An 18810-nucleotide genomic window follows, 5' to 3' on the forward strand; every position below is an offset into this window, starting at 1 on the left:
CAATGTTTGCACTGGCCTGCTGCTGTGCACTCGCATGTCTTGGGGGCCAGATGGACAGCTCCAGATAAGTCGGAAAATGCCTCTCTTTGCAATTCAAATTACCAACCTGAATGGATACCACTACCACTACCTCTACCACTACGAGATTATCGCGATGGGAAACTGTGAACAAGATATGGCCAATCAGATAGGAACATATCAGAAATAAAGCCAAATGCCAGCCTGGCAACAAACCCCCAATGAATGATTATTGTATGTGTACCATTACCGTGTGTTTATCTCTTTCATAACCTTTGAATAGTCAACATATGTATGTGCATATTTAGCCTATATGCAAAGGTGGCTTTTACCTCAATTTTGTTTTTGTTGATAAGCCGCACAATCATTTGTTATCTGATTGATGCCTGGTTTCATAGTTCTTGTGCAAAAGAGTAGAAATAAAACTCGACTGGGCTTTTATCATTGAAAGCAATCAATATATTTCTAAGGTTCACTTGATCCACATTTAAACACATCCGAATACAAGTACGAGCTGGAAAAGTATTTCAAGAGCTAATTTTTTCCATTTTCAAGGACCTGTGGCGTGTCCTTTGTGTCACAAACTTGCAGGACAGGACTGAACGGGTGCAGAAAGGGCGGGCCAGAAGTATAAATGAACTTGAATGGCCATCTAGATAATGAATCATGGCCATATCCCACATGGCAGCTATTCATTCCGCTCCATTCGGTCCATTGTTGCCGTAAAACAGCTGCTGCAACGCATCCATCAGACACACACACACACACACACACACACACACACACGCACACACGCAGACATCAAAAAGCTACCAACTTTCGGAAAACAATGAGCACAAAGGATGGCGCCTGCCTCGGGAACATCACTCAGAAATGTGAACTGGGATCGGAAGGAAGAACGCCTCTGGGTCCGACTCCAGGCTCTGGGTAATCAGTTTCAGCTACAGTTCCAGTTGCAGGCTCTGGGCTTCGACTCGGGCTCTGTTCTGTTCTGCTAAACAATGTCCAAAGCCAGTTAGCCAAGGGCCTTTGTTGTTGTGATTTATATTGATGAGGAGTCGGCCAGCTAGTCAGTCATCCAGTCAGCCAGTCAGCCAGCCATCCATCCATTCAGCCAGATGTTTCCCAAGGAAATTGAACGCACTTGACTCGCAATGAATTGGAGTTGGAGCTGGAGCTGAGGCCCCAGAAGCTGGGGCTCCAGATTGCGGAACCTCAGAGGTTCTTTGTCCTTCAGTTAGTTGTTTCCAAACAATGACCAGAGCGATCGCATCTGTGAGGGCTTTAAGTTATGCCAGGAAACCAGAAATTCCACTTGCTCGGTGGGTATTTCCTCCCCCTTCAGTACGCTTTCCATTTCCCCTCGATACATGACGTACGGACTCAGATCGCTGATCGGGATGTGCAGACGCTTCGACAGTATGCCAGTGATGTGGACATCATCCAGGCGGAAGTACGGTGACCTTTGGGCTTCTGCGTAGAGTTTCTTGGCCACATCTGGACTGTAGAGGACCGTGAAGCCTGGACAAAAGTCGGGGTAACGAGAGTCGGAGTACTCCTTGAAGCTCGCACGCCACTTGGAGCGATACGACCGAGCAACACGATCTCCTTCTCTCTTCGCGCAGAGCAGAAGTCCGCTGCGTTGCTGTATGAGGCCGTCTAGGAGCCGTCTGTTGGAGCTATTGGACGGTTTCGGGTCTCTTAGGTTCTCCAAAAGTGTCGGGGTATTCACAAAGATATCGTCGTCCACTTTCAGCAGGAACTGAGCACGATTGCAGTGGTAGTTGAACCATTGAAGGGCCATCAAATGCTTGTAGGTAATGTTGCTGTAGGTATCCATGAAATTGCCCTGCAAAAGATCCCCGTGCTGAGAGTGCTCTTCCAGAATCGCAGACTCCAGGGAGCTATTCCGAATGTTGCCCAGAGCAAAGATCAACCGAGGTGGTGACCCACTGCTGGCACTGTGGACGACTCCGCCCCAGGTCTCGCGTATTACCGAACGTTTCTCATGGTTGTTGGGAGCTGTGTGGACTATTATCAGGCCCCTGGTATCCGACTCACAGGGGGACTGCTCTATTATGTAGCCGAAGTTCCCGAAGTCAATCAAATGCTCTTCATCGTTCGGAAAGTTCTGTTCCATTAATAGGGGCACATCCTCACGCGACTGATTCGGTGGTATCAGGTAGATCATTAGGCAAAGGGTCACCCAGACAATAAGAGTGACTAAGGATCGCAGATTGGACATTTTACGTCACTCTTTTCGTGTTTTGTAGGTCCCGGCACGGTCTGCACGCCACTCTTTTCAATACCGAACTGACAGACACTTCGCACACAGTCCAACGGGATCTGTACTCAATCAATTGCCTGGCTGATAAGAGCAGCTAATGATTGCTGTTATCTGAACAGAGGAATGCTTTGGAAGTAGGTTGGAAGAGATTGAGGTGGTTACCATTGGTGACTGTGATTTCGTAGAGTTCAAGCCCCTCTTATCTTAAATTCCCCATTATACGAGTATCTGTGGAAGAGCATCGCCCATGTACAGCAGCAGCAGCAGTAAGGTTCGTCTGTTGGTTGATTTCTGCACCGATATTTAAATATCAAGGAGTCATTTCCCTCATCACATCATGACAACTTTCGATTTCGCTTTTAGAAAGTAGTGTGGCCTTTCGCCTGCAAATTAAATGCAAGTTACGTCAATTTCGGTTGCAACTAAAGTTTTTCATTTCATCTTCTGGTTTGGTTCGGTTCGGTTTGGTTCGTTTCCCCCCCCCTGGGTTTTTCCCCCGCCTAGTGCACATCATTTGCATGGCCATGCAAATTGCTGGGGCTTTTCATTTAATTGATGGCAATCGCAACAATGTATGAAGATTGCACACAATGCGTAAGCTTTTGTGCAATATTATGGCCATTACTGCTGCTTACACACATTTTGTATGCAATATATATTTAAATATAAATCGGAAGGACAAAGGATCTACCAGGTGCTACATGGCATCGCTGGGAGAAGGTTTAATATGTATTTAGCAGAAAGAATATTTATATTGCTTTTATTATATTTAATTTATAGGCAAGAATATATCTCTTATATATTGTATTTATTTATAGGTATACGCTTACCCGATTGGAGATTGCTTTTCTAACGCTTTTAAAGTGACCCTAGAGGCCCTCACCTGCTCATCGACCAAAGGTCAATCATCCATATATGTCAGCTATGCTCTACTTCCTCAAACTTCAAGAGTTTGGCATGAGAATCGATACGTGGGCGATTGCCATAAGAAGCGCATAAATATATTCTAATTTGGTTTCTCCTCCCTTACTCCAAATATTTAAATTAACTCAATTTGTCAGATCGTGAGACGCGAATTGACCTTGACCATTGAGAGCGACGCACGACAACAACAACGACCCATAAACTGACTCATCGAAATGCAGATGCCTCTGAGACCTACCTGCCCCTCAGGTCCCCTCGTCCCCAGGCAAGCCCCAGGTATGGCTGGCATGGGACAGAACCAGTTTTGCGGCCTTGAATATTGCTCCGGTGGCTGCTGCTGTGGCTGCTGCTGTGGCTGCTGCTTCTCAATGCCCATTCACAAGATGCACAACAAGTTTACATTTTTCTGATTTCGATTAGGCCCATACGGATTTAATTGGCCAGCCAGAGGTTGTTCGGCCGGCCTGTAATTTGTGCCTATCAGAGACCTTATCAATTTATCAAAAACAAAGCGCGGGGAGCATTCGGGCATCTCATTATGGCCTGTACTCGTCCCAGTCTCGACAGCAGATGTCAAAATATTGAGACGCGATGTACGTACGATGCACGTCCATCTTTATGGCTTCAGTTTCGGCGTGGGGAAAGATGGCAGTTTGATTGGGGTACATACGTCTCTTTTGCATTTAAATGATGGTTACATTTTGATTTAGGGCTGTCAGTTTACACGAGGGTATACGAGTGCCGTTTCGTATAGTAATTTATGTAATTGGGTTTCTTGTGGACTTTTTAAGGTATTTTCTTCTAATGAAGGAAACCATTCGAGTGGAAATATTGTTTCAAGAACCATTACCTCGGCCAGCTAATAAATATTTGAATACAGCAGTGCATTAGGAAATCACAGACCAGGCCAAATGGAACAGAAAGTTCAACAAGGAAGTAGTTTCTCAAAAGAAGTTCTTTCAGCCGATATCTCATTGCTGCTTTGACCACTTATCAGGAATCCCACTTTGACCCACTTATGGCTCACTCTTCCAGGGGAGTGCACATTTCAGTGGCCAGTTTTCCGGACCATAAAGGCCGGCCATCTATTGGCCAGCAGCTCGACTTTGAGTTCACCTTTCAGGCAGCGAAACTTCAAACACATTTATCGGCCGCACTTATCGCATTTCGTTGCAAATTTCCTTTAATTGCTGCTAATTCTTTCCATTGCTAAGACAAACAAAAAAGCCAAAGCTAATCTCCGCCGCTGCAGTGGAAACAATTGGCCAACAGCAATGGCAATCTTCATTAGGTTTATCTTTTGCATTTGGCCGCGGCCCCTTTCAGTTTTCGGCCAACTCAGTGCCGCCCCAAGCAAGTTTTTTGCACTGCTTCATTGGCCAATTTCCGCAGTTTTCTGTTAACGGTTTGCTTGCCTTTTGATTGCGCGCATAATTTCTCTCTTTGCGGATTACTAACTCGAAGACGGAGATGATGACATCTGGGGATTACTTTTGATTCCTCCTCCTCTTGCACTTTGACTTTATTTGATTTCCTCTTTTTGCTCCAATTTGTGGCAGATTTGCCCCCTCCCCGACACTTCCCGTGGCTCCAAATCTGTATGCAAATGCTAAGCTGCTGCATTAGCCGCTGTAAGCGCCGCAAATCGAACCGACTGAATCGACCGACTCGACGGAGCAGCTGCTCTCACATGTGGCCAAGTGACTGACTGCAATGTTTGCATACGGCTTTCGGCTTCCGTTCGCCACTTGGCTAAAATTGTCACGTTTCGGTCAGTGGAGCGGTGGCCTGGGGGAGGGGGAACGGAGAGGTGTGGGGTGGCTCTCAGCAGGTGCTGCAAAATACATTTGCCATTAGGTTTCTACTTTAGGAAAGTTTTGGTTCAATTTATAACATAATTTCTTTTTTAAAGTTTTGGCTTAAAGCTAACTTGAAAAATATGCAAATTGGGAGCCCCCACCGCCTCACGAGGACAATCAAAATCACAATCAGAGTCCCAAAAGTGCATCCGGCCGTAAATATTTGATTTTCAGTTTACGCATTAAATGCAAATATTGATGGAGAATGCTTCTGCCGAAGTGTCAAAAACACAAAACGCATTGCTATGAAAATTGAAATGTAATTTACAAATTTATTCATTGATTTTTTGCGAGTGAAATTTAATTGAAGCCTATGGGAGCCAGTGGGAGCCAGTGGGAGCCAAATGAGAGCTGAAATGAACACGTCACATTAAAAGGTGAGTAGCGAGGATTAAAATGAATGTCAATTGGCATTTGAATGCCACAAAGGGATTCCGCAGATGCGCCTCCGCGAACCTGACAAAACATTATGCCAGCAAAAACAGAAAAAAGCACATTTTGTCGTGTCGAAAATTAAAACAAATTGGACTAAATGAACGGAGATGAATGCTGACATGCAGAGCAGAGGCGAGAGGTTAAAGTGTGCGAATAAAACTAACAAAACGGACGAAACTTTCGCCTCTGGGAGGAGGGAGAGCGGAGCCCACAGAAACCATTCGGGGGCAGACTCGCTGTCAAATCTGGATGGCTGACAATGACAGCAGCAGGGTAGCCGTAGCCGTCAAGTTCTACAGCAAAATAAATTGTTTTCGTTACACAATTTTTTGGTGTTATGCGCGGCACTTGACTTGTAAACGGGCGATGGCCCCGACGACCGGAATAACCACAAAGGAAGCACACAGAGGCAGCATCGAGGGGAGGGGGGGACCTCAAAGAGCTCGCTTCTTCCTCCCATTGTTGACCCAGTTATGAGCCACAAAACAGTCGACACACAAACAACAGCCAAGGCGGCATCTCCATCTCCTTCGTCTCCACTCCTCCGTCTGAAGAATCTCTCCCGCTAATGACAGCAACTCAAGTTTGGTGCGCTGAAAAGTATGCTATGGCTATGTGCTGACATAACAAGGAGCATAAGAAATTAAAGATATATGAACCCCGCCAGACAAGGAGCAGAGCAGCCGAGCATGTTGACCATAAAACTGGCAGATAGAAGCCACAAGCACAGACAGCATGACGCCCAGGGGAGAGTTCTGGGACAGGCGGAGCAGCGCAAAAGCCCCAAGAACCAGGGGAAAGTTTTCCCAAACGGAGCTCCAACGGAGTGGGGACTGGGGAGGGAACGAGACGGAGCTCTGGTGACAATGGTATATGCGATTGCTGGGGGAAGTTTAGCACATTAAACAGGCGGATTAGTTTCGGGAATGCATAAATAAATATAATTGGGTTTTGCCATAAATTTTGGAGGGGAAAGATCGAAACGATAAAACGGAAGGAGGGCTATGAGGGACCTGCCACAATTGTTGCTACTGTGTGGGGAATCCCTAACTTTAGAATTCCCTAGAGCAAGCTCTAGATAGGTGGGTATAAGACTATAACATACGAGAGCTACATATGATTTAATTTCCCAGAGTTCTCACAGAGTTCTCTCTGTCAAATGACTATTCACTCGGACAGCTATTTCACACAAAATATTTAGCAAAACTCACAGCAAAACATTTAGCATTCCTCATTAATGTCAGCCCCAACTAAAAAACACAGTTTACAGAACTCTCATTTAAACCCCGAATGCGGTTGACTTTCTGCGAACAAAATAATCAAGCAACCCCAAAAACAATTCAATTCAATCTCCAACATTGTTTGCAAAAAGTCAACTTTGTCCATAACTACAAATGATTAGTTTTTCCTGGTCAAGAGTGGAGGCTGTATGGTTTATCCCATCCACTTTCCACTTTCCACTCTCCGCGCTCCTCTCTCCTCTCTCCTCTATCTATGCAGAGACCCCGACCCGAAAATATTTCAACTAAATGAGTGAAACTAAAAATCTATTATAACTTTTGCCCACACAAAACGTCGAAACTTTTCACAGGATGCCGCTCGCTGGCCCTGCGGTGGCCCCTCATCAGCACTCATTCCTGGCCGGCACTGGCTCTGGCGCTGGCGCTGGTGGGAAAACTTTTTACATGGGCCATCGCGGCGTATGCGGAATGTGCTGCCAATTAGAAGTTTATGTCCGTCAGAGAGCGCGCGTGAGAGGGGGCTCGACAGGGCACGCAAATTAATTTGCCACTCGCCCTTTGCCCCCTTCCTTGCCACTCGGAAAAAACTTTAACTCAATTTTTTTTTCGTGTTAATTAAATAGACAGGGCCCGAGCCAGGGTGTCGACTTAGAGTTGGTCCGGCATTGGTTACCTTTTTGGGAGGCGTACGGGCAGGAGCAGGACAAAACAGTTTTGTCAGTTTATAATAATTAACTGCGTGACCCGGCTTAGGTGGGCGCCTTTCTGGGGTCAGGAGGTGACAGAGAGAGAGGAGAGCAAATCTCTGACATGACCGCAATAATCCCCAACAAATGCTGCATACTTTCGGGCGGCTTAGGGGCAAATACTTTTGGTATTCCCCTCAAGACTTATTCATACCAAAGTTTTCCAGAAATATAGCTTCTGCTTAGTCCCCCCCGCAGCCCCTTTGTGTGTGTGCGTGCGTGTGCAACCAAATGCGGCAATGAAATATGCGATTGCATTTCCCGTCTCCGGGCCCAAGTAAACCCCATTAAATGCCACTTACTGTCCTTAATAGTTTGCTTAGGCAACAATATGTTGCCCACTCTGTGGAACTGCTTGCTCCCGTGCACCATGCTCCCCCCCTCCATCCCCCATCCATCCCATCCCATCGCACTCCATCCATGGTGTCTAGCCGGGTTTTACCACATTAACCTCATGTTTTACGACATGGCAGGCCGCATGAGAAATTTATTTACATTTCATGGTTTTCTGGCAACATGTTGCACTGCTCTGCTCCTTGCCTCCTTCAACGCGCATACACACATTACATAGCCGTATATAATCTCATATATGTATGTGTGCGTGTGTATCTGTGTGTTGTCTGGGTGTGTATACATATTTGACACGAGTCCAAGGAGGCCAAAGCGACCGACAATACATAACTCAAAGTGCAGGCAAACAGCTGAAGGCGGATAAAGGCAAACACCAGGAGACGCCAGACGGAGAGCCAAGAGCCGAGAGCCGAGAGCAGAGAGTCGAATTCGTAGCAAAAGCCAAACGCAAGTTGACACTCGGCCAGCCAGCGAGGGTTGCCTTAGGGGTTTCTGTGGTGGAGTGTCCAAAATGGAGAAGTACAGAAAATACACAGAATTTGAGTTACGATTCAAGATCTTTAGTCAAAGAACATCATAAGAGACAATATAATGATATATTCGATACTCGACAACCCATAGAGCCCATAGTTCTTCAAATTTAAGAAAGTTCTGCAAGTTCTGCCATGATTCCAGTATTCCATCCCACCCCTAGATACGAGGACATATGTTCCATTTTGCATTCTGTTCAATCACCCCTCGCCACCCCTCATTCCGCTCGACTGGGAAAAAACTGCAATCTCACTTTAGCGCTGCAGCTTAGCGGGGTTTACCGTCTCGGATCCGCTCTGCTCCTCTCCGCTCTCCGCTCCACCACTTCTCACTCGTCTCTTGGCAGCTCCTCCCGTTTGTCACTTTTAAGCAAGCGGAAATTCTATTTAAATTCTCGTGCTCTCCTTTTTCCGCGCGCTACTTTTGCCAATAAATTTGTTGCCATAAATTTGGGCTCCGCTCCGTTCCACTCCGCTCTGCATCGATTGCGGGCCCCACAAGAATCGTGTGAGACTGCTGGCCGCCACGCCTTAACTGTGGCATCCCACATGTAGCACAGTCCCCTCTTTTTATCCCACCAAAGAACCGCTCCTCCCCTTCATCTGGGGCAGTTTTTAATTGCGCCATAAATCAAATCTACGATAAATGGCAAGCAGTTAAAGGGCTGCTAACCAAATGGGAGCCATAAGCTGATAACAGACTGTCTAAAGGGGGGGATGTGGGGTAGCAGGCAGGTTGGGGCTAGGGCAGGGGGCAGGATCAGTGTAGGTGGTCGACGTGCCAGCGATAAGAACACCGCCGTCTGGCTGCGGCTTTAAAGTGTCAAAGTGCTGGCACCGTATCCGGAATCAGTCGCCGCCATCCGGGGAGTGGCCTCCATTTCCATCTCCATCTCCATCACCATCACCATCTATCCTCCAGCCACTTTAGTCATTCTCATCGCGTTTAATTTTAATGCCCACGGACGTTGGACGATGGACGAGAGTCAACGTAATCAAGCCTCTAATTAAGTTGATAAACTTTGTCGGATGTGCCACGCCCCTCAGCCAGTGCTCGGTGCTTTTCTTTGACTCCTGTCATGGCACTGCCGAAAAAAAGGGAAGCGGAAGAGGGCAATAGTTTTGGTGGCCGAAGCTGCGGATACCCTTGGGAGGTCTGTCGTTGTTGTGGGAGTTTCTATGGAACCCCTGGGATATGGTTGTCCGATTTTGTTCTGCTTTTACTGGACTTTGCCCAGAGACATGCTGATGTACTCTTTACAGTTTGGCGTTTCAAAGATCGAGCCATAATCGTAATACCCTTCCTTTTCAAAGGGTACATCAAGAAAGAATCACAAACTAAATTCCGTTTGGCAGACGAAAGTTGTCGGCCATTTTACGGCACAGTGAGCTCTGGGAGGAGCCACGACACGCCCCCGCGCCTTACACGACCACCAAAGGCAGATGTCTCCTCAGACTGGGGACTGGGAACTGAGAGCTGAGGACTGGGGCACACTGCCCTCTTCCACTGCCAAAAAACTTTTGGCTTAGTTTTGTTGATTTGCTGCGAATGTCGCCGTCTGTTCGGGCGCTTTTCATTCCTGACTTTTCACATCGTTTCGGTGCCACTGTGCTGGGGTGGGGGAGGGGGGAGAGGCGGGGCGGGGCGGCGCCTCTTCTAATTTAATTAAGTGCGGCGACGCGGCGCCTGTTGGTTTGTTTTGGCCCGGACACGGACACGGACACCGACACGGACAGAGCAAAAAGTTTGCCGAGCAGCAGCTGAAGCTGGAAGCTGGCGAAAAAAGCGCGCCACTGAGAATAGAATTTGGAAAAAATATAAGGGAAACTTGGTCCAACAGTTGGCGCATTTAATTTGCTGGTTTTATACTTTTTTAATTGCTAGACAAATGGATGAAAGGCGGGAGTCTGTCGAAGTTCTGTCCCGGAAATTCCTTCCATTTTAATTTGTTTGCAGATTGTGGCAAATATTTGCCCGAACGGCGTCAACATCGCAGCGACGGCACTGGGTCAAGCTAAAGACGAGAAAATCGCAGATGATTGGAGCTAAGTCATGGGGATTATGAGGGGGAGGATTACAAAAGCAAAAGAGTAACGGCTGGGTGGGACAAAGAAGAGGAGCGTGATAGGCTGAAGCAACATTTGCTTTAGGCATTTCATTCCACGAGAAATAGAACACATTCCATTCCACAAGTAGCCTGTTTCCAAATAAAAGTTAAGCAATTACAGGTGGCACCGCGAACGAGCACTGCAACTTCCTCTCAATGTGGCAACTCCATCATCAGAATTGCCGTCAAACACGCCGCCGCACTGGCCCTTACCATTGGCCCCAATGCAGTCATTGGCTTCCAGAAATTACACCTCCATTGAGGGAACAGCAATTGAAGTTTTTACGATCGGAAATTAGTGAGTTTTTTCCGTGGCTATTGCCAGGGCTGCCAGGGTCATACATAGCCCTACCCAGCACTCTGCACTCTGCACTCCTCTAGCCGACTCGCTCGATGCCTTTGCCCTTTTGGGGCCGTGTCAAATGAGGTTGCCGGCTGCTGGGGCAAGACGAGAATTTCTATTCGATTTGTGTAACGAGTTTTCTATAAACATTTTTAGCTTTTAAAGTTAGCAGCTGACAGTTTGCTGCAGTTGTTGGCAATTGCACACAGATACTCACTCGCACTGCCACACACGCAGCACAGCACTCGCACACCGCCGGACATACGTATAAGGACACTTGTACATGTTCCATTTACTTTTATGGCATTGCAGGGCAGAAGATTCTACCATTCCCCCTCCCCCTCCACCGCCCCCTCCTTCTCCTGCCACTCCTCCGTGTAAGTTTTGCTGGCCCTTTGGTTTGCGCTCTTTTTGGATACTCTTGAAGGGCGAAAAGGCGACATTAAAGAGGATCTTCCACTGGTCTATGCCTACAAGAGTCACAGTCTGGCAGGTCCCTCTACGTTTTCTCTATAGGTAGATCCCATTGCATGATTTACTGCTTGAAGATGGATAATAACTCATCGTCTAAGGCAAAGGGTATTCAACAAGTCAGCCCTTCTTTCCGGTTTTTCCTTTGAATTTAGTGTTGAGCTTGGACTTGTCCAAATGCATTTCACAGCTGTCTGTCCGCTGGGTCTTGGTCTCGGGCCTCGTCCTGCTACTGCCTGGCCGCCATGTGTCATGACCCTGCCCGCAATCCTGGCAGCTCATTTCGACAAATGGCCAGCAGGAAAAGTGTCCATGTGCATGTGCGCTTGCACTTTGCCATTTCCCCATCACACAAGTTGACATTCAGCGACTTTAAGCGCCGTCTTAAAGTCTCCTAACGCGCCGACCTCCACTTCCACACTACACACACGGTACGGTACACGGCATGGGACGGTACTTGAAGCCACAAGGAAACTATCAGCTCGGTCACGTAATCCCCACAGAGCTCTGCAGAGGGGAGAACTATTGTTTCTCTGGGGAAATTGTTTATTATTATGCTGCCGGAATTGATTGAGTTAAAGTTGATTCAGGCGGCTTTTTGCCTTATTGACACATTCATTGAATTATGGCTCAGATAAATACATCTGCACGCATGTGGAATATATTCGTTGTCTGGCCAGAAGCCACGACTGTGTCTCCGGGCCGCCTCCATGTTTGGGTCAAGTGTGGCTGACCGCGCATAAATCAACCAAAAAAACCAAAAAAAGAGAGATTTGGAGTCCCATTGCTCTCGGGTCCCCGATCCCGTCCCCTACCCGTCCCCGTTCCATTCCTGGCATCTCAAATATTTACAGGCAATTTTCAAGCAAATATTTTTCTTTTAACTAGACACTGGCGATGTCCATTTGCACCTCCCCGGCTCCTCTCATCCACTCTGTAGAGACTTGTGGCATAGTAGCCACGGAAGCGTGACCCAAATATTTGCTTGATTTATTAGCTTCGGATTTTCTTTTATGTGCCATAAGAATACTCTGAGTGGAGTTGTAGGAGTATGTGCGCTTGGGGTATCGTTAATACATGGCGAAGTTTGTCTTGGGATTCATAGGATAACCCGGGGCCCTGATTTGAGAGCTGATGAATCCTTCTCAAATTTGACATGGGCTACTTGTAAGTAGGTGCACTCTGCATATCTATAACTCGAATTGGTGTAGCTTTCAACGAAGAAGTGGTTTCTTAGCCAAGGAAACTGTCTTGATCAGAGTTGATTGATGGGCCTGTTAAGAGAGAGAGAAGAACACCCTCCACAGGAAGGGCAGATGTAGTGGGAATGGTAATCCGAAATACCTTAGAAGCTAACCTTTTCAAAGTCTTACATCTAATCTCCGAAGGGTATTCCCTCTTCCACTTCAGAAAACCCACCTCAGAGTACAAGTGCTACACTCGAAAATGATGTGCGACAGTTCGCACAGCTCCTAGGATGCAGCTGACGGATAGAAAACAAAGTTTAACAAAATTCTCACCTAATTTTTGGCAGTACATATTTAAAGCTACCTTCGGACAAGATAACCAAACAACAAGTGGAAGTGCCGGGCAATGAGGAAGCGCAATCGAAAGTATCTTCTGGCTCTGCCTCTGCCTCTGCCTCTGCAGCGGCCTTTCGATGATGGGTCTCTGCCGATGCTGTTGCATCTTTGGGCTGGTTGTTTGTTTTGCAGCAGCATCTTGTTTATTTTCCTTGTTAGGGCCCGTGCCTGTGCCCGTGCCCGTGTCCGTGCCCCGTTCCCCGTGCTGAAAACTCTGTGAAAATCTGCTGTGGCAAGTGCCGTCGCCGAAACTTTTTACGGCACGCCTGCTACGCGACTTGCGCAAGTTCGGGTTCGGTTCTGGGTTTTGGGAGGAAACTTTGATTCAATTTCCACTCGGAATTCTTATTTGTGAGCTCACTTTTTGTTGGTCAATTGGATTTGTTTCTCACGGGCTTCCGAGGGGACGGGACGGGACGGGACGGGATGGAATCAATTGGCCGGGCTAAGCCAGATAAATTCCTTCGGCCCAGGAATTTATGACTCCTGCCCCAGTTTCCTGCCCCTCGTTGCGGTCTCGTTCCGTTTCGCTTGTCTCTAAACAATTTGTCACGCTCTTCAAGGGCTGGCAATGTCAAAGCCATCGACAATTGGCAATTTGCCAAACAAAAGAAAGGACGAGTACTTGTTGAGTATCTCGAATTGTATCTTGGTAACTGTTTGTGGGGAGGGGCAGGGGGGCGGGGCATTTCTGATATTCTCAACACTTCAATTATTCAAATGCCTTGCGATTTCGATAGGCCACGGCCTCCCGCCTGTGGGAGAATCTCAATCGCATTTTTCTTTTCCTTTTCTCTTGTGTGTTTTCCATTTTCCAATTCCCATTTTACATTTTACTTTTCATTTGCATTTCCCTTGATTTGAATCGGCTCTGATGCCATTGAGGCAGGCTCTGGCAGGTCTCTCTCCCCTTTCCCCTTTCCCCTTTCCCCTCTCCCTTCATCCCTCTCCCTTTTGCATTCGGAATTGAAATGCTTTTAGCCCTCGACTTGTAACACAAAACTCTGTTCTAATGGCTGCTAATGGAGTTCTAGTCGGTGAGCGAACGTCTTTGAGGGGCTTTACCTCTTTGGGGCCTCTTTGCCTCTAGCTTGGTTCTTCTTGGTTTTCTGTTCTCCGTTTTCCGCTCTCTGCTCTCTGTTGGATGAGTCAGATGGCTGGCACATCATGGAATTGTGGTAACTGACCTGCGATGTGGCCTCGTCATGTCTGCCTATGATAAATGGTTTAATTTCTTAATGAAAGTGGTTCAGAGCGATGGAATGTCCGCAGGGGAAACTTTCAAAAGTGTTGCATTTTCAAGCGGTATTCCCCACTAATATTTGAAATCTTCAACCAATTGAAAAGGAAATTTGAACAACTTCTGGACCAGAATCTATTCCTGCCTCTGCTGTTTGTCAACTGCTTGGCCGGAGCATCCGACTGCGTGAGTGGCATTCCAAAACCTGCCCACAACCAGCAGTCATCAACCATCTACCAGGAAAACCTCTTGAATCTGTCAATTGTGTCTTGTGGCTAATAGAACGGGCTAGTGGGAGGGGGGCAAAGCTAAGGAAAACCGCCTTTCTGACGTCTGACAGTTGGACATTTCAATCAATGGCGTGTCTCTACCTGTTGGACGATGATTGCTAATCACTTGACTGCTCCATTTGCCAAGGCTCTTGAGCACTCTCGAAACTCGAATTTCGCCGACTGCCGCCTGCCGCCTACCGCCTACCGCCTACCGCCTGTCCGGGTCCCGGTCCCCGGTCCGAGTGAAAACAGTCGGCAAATGAATTTGATTTATGCAACTGCATTCGATTGGGATGGTCTCAGTGCTACCTCGGACTCTAATAACTGGAACCCAATCGGAGGCCATAAATCTTGTCCACGCTGGCGGTCTCTTCGGTCTTCTGTCCGGTCTGTCTGGCCGAAGGAGGAACGTGCCTCGTGTCTAATCGGTGGCATCATGGGCTGCTCAGGGGCACCCTTTCTTCAACCATATGCTGTCATGTTGAACCGTTTTCCCACCTCCTACCTCCCGCAACTCCTCTTGTGGTCCCACGAAAACTTTTTCAATTTTGCTGGAAAAAGTTGTAAAGTTCCAACCGAAAATTTAAGCCAACATTTTTAAGGAATGAAGAATGGGGATGGAATGGAGGCGGATGCCCATCTACATAATGCCTTGCTCTATATGTATCTCCCGCTGTATCGCAATGTGGACACGGACACGGACATGCAGGGATGCGGATGCGGATGCGGATGCGGATGCGGATGCATGCACTGTACTGTACTCGTGGATATCTGTATCTGTATCTGCATCTTGCCACCACCATCTTGTTCTTCCTACTTCCTGCTTCCTGTGTCCTGTATCCTCTGGCTGCATGCAAATTTGATGCAAAAATATGTGAAATTTTCGATTTTAAATGACGCCGCTGCTGCGGTGCATTCTCCCCCGGATTCTCCATCTCCTCGGATGCCCCATCAGTGTGTTGCTGTTACTGCCACTGCCGCTGCTACTGTGTTACTGCAACTGCCACTGCCACTGCCACTGCTGCTTCTTGCCTCACAAAAATTTATGGCGTTTGCATGTCTGAATTTATCTGCTTGTTTCACATGCAAATGCAGCGAACACGGAGAAGGAGACGGAGCTGGAGACGGAGACGGACACCGAGGTTGGGGAGGATGAAGAAAGAGTTTGGTTTGGGCACTGGATCTGGGACTGCCGGCTCGGACTGGTACTCGGGGCCTGGCGGTATGTATTTTCCATCTCGTAATGGTGATAAAAATAGAAACATTTTACTGGCAAAACGCGAGCACAGCTCCCGCACAGAGGGAACATGCCAACTTGGGTAAGTATTTGCTGGAAGCCTAGTCTGCCCCTCTGCCACTATGCCCCTCTGCCCACCGCTTCTCTCTTGTCGGTCTGGACTTGGGCTCCGTTCCGTTCGGCTTCGTTTGGCTTGCTTTCAGTTCGGCTGTCTGTGCGCTACCTTTAACAGATTTTCTGTTTTGGCCTGGTTAAGCGAAACCATGTCAGTCCTGAGGTGGCCTCCAGGGAGGAAGTGGGTTGTGGCAGGAAGGGACGGCAGGTTGCACTGAACGAAGGTGTGTGTGTGTGTGTGTGTGTCGAAAAGGGCCATGCCATGCCATGCCATGCCACGACACGCCACGCACTGTGGGCAGGCCGAAGACATTGACACCTTAAAATTGGATTATGGAGATGGGAAATATATTAAATATTTTTAATAAATATAGATCGATCGATTATAGAAATCATCGTTCTTCTATGTGCTTCAGCTGCACAATCCCCCATTACCCTTGACTCTTCCATCTCTTTAAGAAAGCATAATGTTCTTCCAATCAGTTCGGGCTTGTTTTTGGGACTCGCACTCCCATTGTAGGAGTCTCTGCCGTGGGTCCATGGGCGCGTTGCTCTTTCATCATACGTGTTCATTCATAAAAATTGTATATTTATTTGCATGCACAAACAAGAGGCTAAAAGTGGGGCCCCCAAAAGGAGAACTGAAACAAGCCCAGGCCCCGATGCCATCCAACATCCTCCATTCCTCCATTGAGTGTATACATTCTGACCTTGAGCTATGGCACAGCTGAGACGACCTGGCCAAGAGCCCACTGTTGGCCAGTCGGCTTTTTGGGCTCCACAGTTTCTGCGACTGTTTTAATATTCCTTCAAGATACCAGCACGAATATGCGAGAGAACTGCCTCCTCGACCTCCTCAGCCCCCGCAAGCTCCACTTCACTGGATGCCGTGCCCTGCGAGGAGGGGCTCTCTGTGCCCATTTGAGCGATTCCTTTAGTTTTTATTATATTTATATTCTTTTTCGGGTCGTTTATAGCCGGCGGTTATTTGTTGCCACCTACGTGACTCGGCCTCCACTCAAACCCGCCTCCCCGAACCCCCCCACCCCCCCTTCGACTACGTTGCTGGGGCAACAAGTGTGTCCAGGCGCAAAAGTGGAGCGGGCGCAACTTCAAAGTTTCCATGGGAATATTTCAGCATATTTTCTTTAAGGCTCAGTTTTTCCTCCGAAAGTTTTCGGCTTAAAACTTTTCTTCGGGGCCCAGCGACAAAGTCGGACTTGAGCGAAATTCTGTTGCCATTTATGATGGCTTTTAGATGGAGAGCTTCCACAGGCCTTTGTAGGCGCTCTCAGTGCGTCTTTTAATGGTTCAAATGTTGAACTTCTGGGTGTTATTCGACGGAAATGCTTGAGTTAAATTTTACTGAAGATTGGCGTTTTTTAAGGGAAGCAACTGTAAGCAACTCCACATCCATCTTTAAAGAAGTGCTTTCTCGAATTTATTTTAAAGGCTTGATGGACTGTAACCCTTTTGCCATAAAAATGTCCGGCTCAAGTTGCCCCAGGATGTGGCCTGTGGATGAGTGTCAGTGAGTACTTATGGCTCACTCACTTGTGAGTCATCGCGAGCACTCCACTGATAACATTTAAATGGTTTGACTGACGGCTTCCCATGCCCCTTGGAGACGACTTGCCATCTGGGAACAAAGTTGTTTGCTGTGTGGCCAGAACTTCCGTCCGGCAGGAGGAGGAGCCGAGCACCTTCCTCGATTGCATCTCCATCTCCGCCATCAATGGCAGCATATTGTAATAGAGCACTATTCTCTCTGCCTCTGTCCCCACCACAAGCGTTAAACATTCCAACTTAAGCGGGGAAAAAGAGAGGAGAGAGGAGAAGAAACCATTCTAGAGACACAAAGCGGCGCCTTCTTTTCTGGCAAAACAAAGGGGGCCTATGGCCCAGAAAACAAGAGAAAAACACAGAAAAAAGCCTGGTAATAGAACCCCACGAAGGGAAAGAGGTTAAGCAGAGCAGAGGAGCAGGCTAGGATGGCTGAGACAATGGCCAGAGAAACACGTACATGTGTATGTATGTATGTATCTACCAGGAGAGGAAGCGTGGGACCCAGCAATGAAGGAGCAGCGGAAGCCCAAGGAAGTGTCTGCCTCCTGGTGTTGTTAACAAGCCAACAGCAACACCAACAACAACAACAACGAGAGGAGTGCTGTAAAAAAAGGAAAGGAAATTGTAACCCTACAGATAACTCCCTGTATAACGGAAAGCCAGACATATTTTTTCACAGATTTAACGAGGGAAAAGAGACACCGATGATGGCAACTCGTCTTCAATGGCAAAGGCATTTGTCTCTGGCCCTAGGAATACCATATATATATATATACGAGTACAAGTACTAGTATATATCAGGATATCTCTTGTCTCTTGTCTCTTGCGTGGGTGGGTGTAAAGTGGGCGTGGCAGTTGAGTTTACGTGCTCGTATGACGCTGGCAACATTGTGCACTCTGCCTCTGCCTCTCGTTTCGTTTCGTTTCGTTTCGTTTTGGGGTTATATTTGTCATAAAAGTGGCTACAAAGTGTGCCAGGTGAAGGGCTAGGGAGGCAGGAGAGTGATAGACAACTGAAAGTATCTGCAAAAGGAGATAAGAAGGGGAGAGGAAGGGGAGCGGCGAAGCAGAAGTGCATTTACATTGCGATGTCAGAAGGGTCTCGATATAAATTGCCATTGGATATACTTGAAAACTGTATAAATTGGCATAAACACAAGAAGCAGCTCTAAATTGATGGCCAATCGATTAAAGTTTTGAATGTGCAACCTATCTAGACACATGCATAACCGTTAATGCCCCTTCTGCCCATTGATACTACCATTATCGCAGTAGGGGATGACAGAGCGTCTCCTTCCGAATTCCGTTTGAACACAACTAGTTTTTGGCCTTCTTCCACCCCCCTCTCTCTCTAGTACTCTCTCCCTTTCGCAGTTGCTTTCCTAGTCTTTGGTTACTTAGTCTGTTTGCTGATGACTGCCGCACCCACTGCTCGTCTCTGAGCTCTGAGCTCTGAGCTCTCCTGCATTCCTGCACATGTACTCT

General features: G+C 47.5%; 2 protein-coding genes across 2 annotated transcripts in view; both read right to left on the minus strand.

Moving 5' to 3' along the window:
- Positions 1 to 1255: 1255 nt before the first annotated feature.
- On the minus strand, positions 1256 to 2263 carry LOC108161310 (beta-1,3-galactosyltransferase 5-like). Its single transcript, XM_017295531.1, has one exon. The coding sequence runs from the start codon at positions 2261 to 2263 to the stop codon at positions 1256 to 1258; it is 1008 nt and encodes a 335-aa protein (XP_017151020.1).
- Positions 2264 to 4507: 2244 nt separating this feature from the next.
- LOC108162618 (dynein-1-beta heavy chain, flagellar inner arm I1 complex) overlaps positions 4508 to 18810 on the minus strand; it is a 128480-nt gene continuing 114177 nt past the window's right edge. Inside the window, exon 7 of the mRNA XM_033393903.1 lies at positions 4508 to 5063. The gene's annotated coding sequence lies outside the window, so the exon portion shown is untranslated. The remainder of the gene's footprint in view (positions 5064 to 18810) is intronic.

Source organism: Drosophila miranda, chromosome 4 (assembly GCF_003369915.1).
Source record: "Drosophila miranda strain MSH22 chromosome 4, D.miranda_PacBio2.1, whole genome shotgun sequence".
NCBI lineage: Eukaryota > Metazoa > Arthropoda > Insecta > Diptera > Drosophilidae > Drosophila > Drosophila miranda.

Coding starts and splice junctions, on each gene's coding strand:
- LOC108161310 (XM_017295531.1), bottom strand. CDS start 2,263: ATGTCCAATCTGCGATCCTTAGTCACTCTTATTGTCTGGGTGACCCTT.